The sequence below is a fragment of the Gobio gobio genome (genome assembly GCF_949357685.1).
Source record: "Gobio gobio genome assembly, chromosome: 4".
NCBI classification, from domain to species: Eukaryota; Metazoa; Chordata; class Actinopteri; order Cypriniformes; family Gobionidae; genus Gobio; species Gobio gobio.
In genome coordinates, this window is record NC_137100.1 from 49,400,082 (window position 1) to 49,407,798 (window position 7,717).

At 36.4% G+C, this 7,717-nt stretch overlaps 1 protein-coding gene across 1 annotated transcript; it reads left to right on the forward strand.

The window, feature by feature from the left end:
* The first annotated feature begins 873 nt into the window (after window positions 1–873).
* On the forward strand, window positions 874–7,253 carry uprt (uracil phosphoribosyltransferase (FUR1) homolog). The gene is made up of 7 exons (XM_079813962.1): window positions 874–1,285; window positions 1,524–1,566; window positions 1,890–1,959; window positions 2,081–2,143; window positions 2,252–2,413; window positions 3,100–3,198; window positions 6,887–7,253. The coding sequence occupies exons 1-7, from the start codon at window positions 1,035–1,037 to the stop codon at window positions 6,991–6,993; spliced, it is 795 nt and encodes a 264-aa protein (XP_079670088.1). The 5' UTR covers window positions 874–1,034; the 3' UTR covers window positions 6,994–7,253.
* The last annotated feature ends 464 nt before the right edge of the window (window positions 7,254–7,717 follow it).

The following is a 7,717-nucleotide window of genomic DNA, read 5'->3' on the forward strand; positions in this document are numbered from 1 at the left end:
CACCAGCTAGGGGTCTCTGCAGATTTAGTTTATTTCCCACAGACAAGCTGGTGTTACATACGCAGTTAGTTTAAATAAATAAATACCAGTGAGGAAATATTAAAGCCAAAATTTAGACAAATCCATCAATTGAAAATAAAAAAATACTGGGAAATTTGTGAAATATTGAAAATAAAAATAATCTTCATTTAGAAACTGGTATTACAAATGCAGTTACTTTAAGTAAACAAATAGGCCTTTCAGTGAGGAAATATAAAAGCCAAAATCTAGAAAAATTCATCAAGTATAAACATTACCTTTGTTAGTAGGTATTACACATGCAGTGACATTCGATAAATCAATGTCAGCTAGGGAATTTGAAAGTACTGGGACATTTGAGAATTTGGGAGATATCAAAAATAAAAATAATCTTCATTTACGAAAGTGGTATTGTTAAAATAACAAATAAATACAATACATATCCACGAATGAATTTAAAGGCCAAACTTTTGAAAATAAAAATCATCTTATTTCTCATGTAAATTAGAAAACTTGCAACAACGCTCCCACAATACACAAGTAGCCTACTTATTTGGTCTTATCGGTTTTTGTATGCTTGATATACATCATGAATATTTACTGGAATATGTGGGCTACCATATGTTTGCTGCCTTGTAAGACCATTCTTTTCATGGTAGCATTTTTTTTTCTTTTACCCTATAATTACTCTTATTAAACCATGATGTATTAAAAGCACCACATAAACAATTCGCTGCTCATCACTCGGCTTTGCGTGAACGAGGGCCGCAGTGTCCCGCCCCTTACGTCAATGAAATTTAGATTGGCATGGTTTCTCTCCAATCATGTGAACATGGGATGTGACGTCAGGTTGTTGTTCCCGGGAGCGTGCGTCGTGTATCATGCGTCTCCTCCGCTCAGCTAAAGACATGGCGAGATAGTTTTTTGCTGAAAACATCGTCCGTGGAACAGAACGGCCATCATTTAAGTGGACCAGGTGGTTTCGTGTAGTGTTTTCTTCTTGTGGGTTTTGTCATATGGAAACGTATCTTATCGAAAAGATGCCGTGCCATAATCAGCAGCTGAATAACAGTGAAAGCCCCGAACACGCCGCGAAGCACGTCCGCTTCGCCCGGAGCAGCGCTGCCGCTGCTGAAACCTGTCAAGATGACACGGAACCCTGTGAAAACCAAACCATGAGCGACCTCCATGGACAAATAGGAACTCAGCTGAAACTCTTGCCATTAAATGACCAAATACGAGAACTTCAGACTATCATTCGGGACAAGTGAGTCTCTAGTCCGCCTTTTAACCGGATTTGGATTGAGTGCACGTTGTCATTGCGTGTCCTCATAGGCCAGATCTGGATCATATGCATCTATATATCATTGCATGTGTACAAGAACATAAACCTGTAACTTATCAGAATGTATCTAAAATGTCCATGGAATAAACTGGGATGTAATGTCATGTATTATATATTGCTAGTTTGTCACAGAGTCTCTTTCTTCTTCTGTCTCACCCAGAACTACCAGTAGAGGTGATTTTGTGTTCTGTGCTGATAGATTGGTAAGCATCACCGAAAATGGTATAGAATGGTGGTCTTGTGTTTAAATGCCAATGTATCCTACTAAAGGTTTATAACCAGCTGTTAAGACCTTGTAAATAAATGCAGCTCACACAAGGCATGTTGCAATCAACACAAAGTGAATGCATGGTTGGTTGGTTTCACATTTCTTGATTTAAAAAAAATAAATTATTTGACTATATTATTAAAGAATCAACTTGATTTTTTTATTTTGTGTTATAAAATTAGTAGGTTGACTGTTCTGTGTTTGGTTTGCTAATCCTTCAATTTGATTCTGATTGGTTGTTTGTCGTTTTGCTCCCAGATAAGATTAGTGGTGGAAGAGGGTCTCAATCAGCTTCCATACAGTGAATGCACCGTAACCACACCAACAGGTGAGCCGGTTACCATGGTGATTAAGCTTACTGTAATCCTTTGGCATACACACTTGACATTGCTGCTATCAGCTGTTGAATTTGTTCAAACTCAAAGTTGTGTTCTACACTCCTTATGCAGGTCATAAATATGAGGGTGTGAAGTTTGAAAAGGGAAACTGTGGGGTTAGCATCATGAGAAGTGGTGAGTCTCTTTCTTTCACACAAATTCATACATAGCCATGATGAAATAATAAATAAAAAAAACAGCCATAATTTTATACTTCAAAAACACATGTGTTATTGTGAGCAGGTGAGGCCATGGAGCAAGGCCTAAGAGATTGCTGTAGGTCAATCCGTATTGGGAAGATTCTGATCCAGAGTGATGAGGAGACACAAAAGGCCAAAGTTTACTATGCAAAATTTCCTCCTGACATCAGCAGAAGGAAAGTTCTGCTCATGTACCCTATTCTCAGTGAGTAATTCACCTCTATAACAAGGCATTAAAGGAGTAGTTCACATTAAAAATGAAAATTACCTCATGATTTACTCACCCTCACGCCATCCTATATGAACACAATCAGAGTTATATTAATAAATATCCTGATGCTTCCAAGCTTTATAATGGCAGTGACGGGGTCCATAGAGTTTGAAGCTCAAAAAAACGCATCCATTCATCTTAAACGTACTCCAGGGGGATTAATAAAGGCCATCTGAAGCAAATCGATGGGGTTTTGTAAGAAAAATATCTTTTTTAAAACTTTATAAAGTAAAATATCTGCATCCTTCTGTATTGAACTTACGAAAAAAGCGTAACTGGAGCGACGTATTACTAGAACATAGTGCAAGCGTTTTTAACTGCGAGAGGCGTTACACTTTCTGCGCAAGTTGAATACGGAAGGTGGAAGCTGCCCGTCACTGCCATTATAAAGCTTGGAAGCTTCAGGATTTTTATTAATATAACTCCAAATGTGTTCATCAGAAAGAAGAAAGTCATATACACCTGGGATGGCTTGAGGGTGAGTACTTTCAAATGAAAATTAGCCCATGATTTAAACTACAATTTTTGCATGTTCTGCACCGATTCGAGGGGAAATCTGGATTTAAACATGGTCAAATATAGCATTTAAAGAGACAATTCATTGTTGTGTGTGTGTTCAGGTACAGGCAACACTGTGATAGAAGCGGTGAGGGTGCTGAAGGAACACGGCCTGCAGGCCAAACATATCATACTACTGAGTCTATTCTCCACTCCACACGGTAAGACACGGACACAGAGTAAACAGTGAAGACTTGATTTGTATTCTCATTTGCGAATCCATATCATGAGTAAAATTTATTCTAAAATTTTATCTACTTAGTACATGTTAATAGCCCTCTTGGTAACAAACGAATAAGGAACATTTATGAAACAATTTGAACTTAGCTGTATATTTGGAATATACTCTGGGTATGTTTACATGACAACAATGCAGTAAAAACCGACAACAACATAATCAAAACGATCTTCGTTCACACGGATCTGCAAAAATGACTAAAAGGGCTGTATTATGCATACCAGAGGCCCGTTTCAGAAAGGAGGTTAAGTGAAAACTCTGAGTATGTTAACTCTGAAATAAGGGAAACAGAAAAGGTTTTCTGTTTCAGAATGGGAGGTATGTCAAACCCTAGAAAGCAGGGTAAGTCAAGCCGGTTTCTGAAAGAGAGGTAACTTATACTCAGAGTCAGTCACCATGGTATCTTACTCTGTGAACCTAACCTGGTCTGGAGCAGGTTTCTTTGGTAAACCCAGAGTTTCTTTTCGGTCTCCTCCTTTACATTTTTAAATCATCAGTGCTGTTACTTTTCTTACTTATTTCAAGAATGATTTCAATCATTGAATTTCTAAAGTAAGCGCATTTGACTTAAAACAAGTACAATTATCTGCCAGTGGGGTAAGAAAAATAATGCAAACGGAAACAAGATTAGGCCTATTTTTCTTACCCCACTGGCAGATCATTTGCAAAATAAGAAAAATGCACTTAAATTTGGATGCTTTGATGACACGTATATTCGCATCATCACACTTTCCGAAAACGGATTACTTTGAACTATGGAGGGAAAGATGCCGGATGGAAGGGTATTCCGAGATATTTGCCGTAACCACCACCACAGCAGCTGTTAAATAACCACAAATTATTCACAATTTATATGGTCAACTTTATTTCCTACAAATACTTTATTCTTTTTCCTGTTGGATTTTGATATTCTTCCTCCATCTGCTCTGTCAGTGGTGCTGGTGTTTTGCAAGCCTCTGCCTTCTTGCTGTTGGCTGGCCTGAGTAGAAGTCAAATGTTAATTTCATTACCCTAATTAAAAAGGCAGCGGCTTATTGCACCAAGTGTAAATAGCATACTACGTGAAAATAGTGATATTCTATTTACACCATTTGCAATATGTGTAAATAGTAATTACATGCAATAATACTTTATTTTGACAGATACATACTATTTGCACCTCAGTATTGTTCATTAACAGGATGCAATAATAACATTGTAAATTATTATATTTATTAAAATTATTAAACGGATGCTGCCTTGGATGGGACAATAAAAGCCTTCCCTACACCTTCCCATAACCCTACCAAATAAATGCTTTTATTATTAAACATTTCATTAGGCACTTTATTTCCACTTTTAGAACATTTAATAAATTTTTATTAAAAGTAAATGCCTTTCCGATATGAATATGAATAAGAGAACATTTAATTATGTGAAAAGAGCATTAGACTATGTGGGAAAAGCTGCTGCACATTGAAATAGACACTGAATGATATTTTTAATATGTCAAATGTTTGTAGTCATGTAGCCTACACCCATGAACCTTTTATGCGTAAAGCTTTACCTGATTTAATTATGTTTTTATACTTCTTTTTTTCATGTGGGATACCATGAAAATTAAACTAATTTCGAACTTAACTAAGAATTAAACATGCGTTTGACTCTGAAGTATGCAGACATCTTTTTTTCAGGTGCTGTTGCCATGGTGAATCACAATTTCAGAGCTCCATTGATCATGACTTTTTATAGTCGTGGTGCACACACTTAACTCTAGAGTCAGTCTACTCAGAGTTGATTGAACTAGCTCATTCAGCTGTTCTGAAACTCAAAACTTCAAGTTTAAACTCAGAGTTGGTTGAACCTCCTTATTGAAACCGGGCCCCTGGTCAGTAGTTGGCGAGTAGTTTGTCAAGAAACACCCCGCGAAAACATACTACACATGTTCACAAATTCACGTTTTTTTGTTGTTTACATGGAGATGTTAAAGGCATCATTTTCAAAACCAGGGGTCCGTGCTTCGTACCTCGCTTAATACATTTAAGATGATTTGACAGATCCCAGATCTTCTATTCCTAATAACTGATGTCTGACTAATTTGGTTCTTCAAACGAATTTGTGGATTGGATTAAAATATCTGGATTAAAATTATCTAAGATTACTGAGCGTTCTTGTGTTCCCTGAAGAGGGCAGATGCATCGATACTCGAAACCACGATCAGTAATGCAGCGATTGGCTGGCGTCAAGACAGCAACGTAATGACATCATATAATTAAAAAGCCACCTGGCAAAAAACTTGACAGATTACACAAAAAAAACCCCACAAATTTCTGGACCTTTATAAGGAAACAGCCAAACGACTAAACCAACATAAGTTATAATAGATAAATGATAAATGTTTTTTTTTTTTTTTTAACATGATTACCAATTATTTATATTCACGATTTTATACAGTATTTGTACACCCTTTACATTTTTAATTTTTAATTCAATTTGAAGCAGATTTGTAACATGACAGTATTAAAGTTTCTTAAGGGTCAAGATCAAATTATCCTCTCTTGCGCTGCATCAAGCCACTCCCATAATATCCGTGTAAAACGTGTGTAAACCAGTAAAAATAAAAGAATACAAATTATATAAGTAATTATTCCATCACAAATAAATCGCTCAATCAAGTGGCTGTGACTATAGTATTATACAAAACATTATACATTCTCATATACATATACAATATAACATTTTTGTATTATTATTTAAAATTATTATTATTGCCCCTGGTTCACAGATTTTAAGTATCACCTCAAGATGCAATCTAATCCTGTTTACATGAAAAAAGCCTGCTCCCGAGCAGGTTTAAGCTTACGGACCTTACTGACAGCAAGTCCAGGATGAGCTTCGAAGAACCAAACAATCCAAGATCATGTCAAATCAACAATCTTGAAAACAATCAAATCCAGCTAACTGAGTTAGCGAGGTACGAAGAACGGACCCCAGTTTTCAAAAGCTTTCGTTTTCAGGCCCAAAAACACTGTTGTCATGTAAAAGACCAGCCAAAACGCATACAAAGTTTTTAGTTGAAAACGGTGTCGTGTAAACATACACTCAGTCATTTAATATTTTGATGTATAAATGATATACTCTACCATTTAAAGGTTTTGAGTCAGTAGGATGAATTTTTTCATCTCTTATGCTCACCAAGGCTGCATTTATTGGATCAAAAATACAGTAAAACTGTTTTCTATTTTAATATATTTTACAATGTAATTTTTCCTGGAGGGCAAAGTTACTCCAATTTTTAGTGTCACATGATCCTTCAGAAATCATTCTAATATGCTGATTTGGTGCTCAAGAAACATTTATTATCAATGTTGAAAATGGTTGTGCTGCTTAATATATTTGTGGAAACATTTGTTTTGAATAATTAAAAGTTCAAAAGAATCAGTGATTTGAAGTAGAAATCTTTTGTAAGATTATAAATGTCTTTACTGTCACTTTTGATTTAATTTTAAGCAATTTAATGCACTCTTGCAGAATAAAAACGTATTAATTTCTCTCTCTCTATATATATGTTTATAAGTCCATTTTTAAATAGTGCACACTGCACCTCCATAACGCTGTGTGTATGTGTGCAGGTGCACGGTCCATTGTTCAGGAGTTTCCTGACATCACTATACTGACCACTGAAGTTCATGCTGTCGCTCCGACACATTTTGGCCAGAGGTATTTCGGCACAGACTGACAAACCACCAATTGCACACAAGTTCACTTGGATTCAGCTGAAGCCTGACCTGACCAGCCCACAGCAAGCGTCTGTGTGAGTGTGAGATTGGTTGATCAGGGCTGGCCTCTGTATTTTTATTGATGATGTATTTATCCATGTTTAATGTGATCTTTCAAAATCATGTGCTTATCCATGATACCACCAGGATTAAAACAAACTGTGTTCCAGAACATTCTAGAATCATGCAAAAAGAAAATTACAAATAAAAATTTTGTATTAAACAAATTGTCTTTATTTTTCTGTTATTAAATTCACCTGTAAGACACTATTTAATAGTGTCACCATAAATCGAGAATCCAATCATACAACAGAAAAACACCACTACATTTCAGCGCAAAAATATTGAATTGAAAAGATTATCACTTTACAGGGACACCTGATAAAGCTCTCTCACACCCTGATCAGTAAAAGAGGTTTCGGAGACCTGATCGCTCCCTTAGGAAGTGTTCCAGGTGAAAACTGAGCATGCCGGCAGGTGTTCACCCTCACCCCTCGTCTCCCTGAAGGCCGTCCACCACTCCTGTAAGCTTAACCTGTGATTGAGATCTTTCTAAAATCGCCTCACTGTGACAATGTCACGTAACGCATTTCGTTAACCTAGAAAGACAAAAACACGTTTCCATTATTTGGATTTTATTTTGTTTCATTGGAACACTTTGGCACTGCAGAACAAGCATTTCTC

What these genes read in the sequence shown, in the direction of transcription:
- uprt (XM_079813962.1), top strand. Translation starts at nt 1,035, where the DNA reads ATGGAAACGTATCTTATCGAAAAGATGCCGTGCCATAATCAGCAGCTG. An exon ending in CAGACTATCATTCGGGACAA is followed by an intron (nt 1,286 to 1,523) that starts GTGAGTCTCTAG and finishes TGTCTCACCCAG; the next exon opens with AACTACCAGTAGAGGTGATT. An exon ending in GCTCATGTACCCTATTCTCA is followed by an intron (nt 2,414 to 3,099) that starts GTGAGTAATTCA and finishes GTGTGTGTTCAG; the next exon opens with GTACAGGCAACACTGTGATA.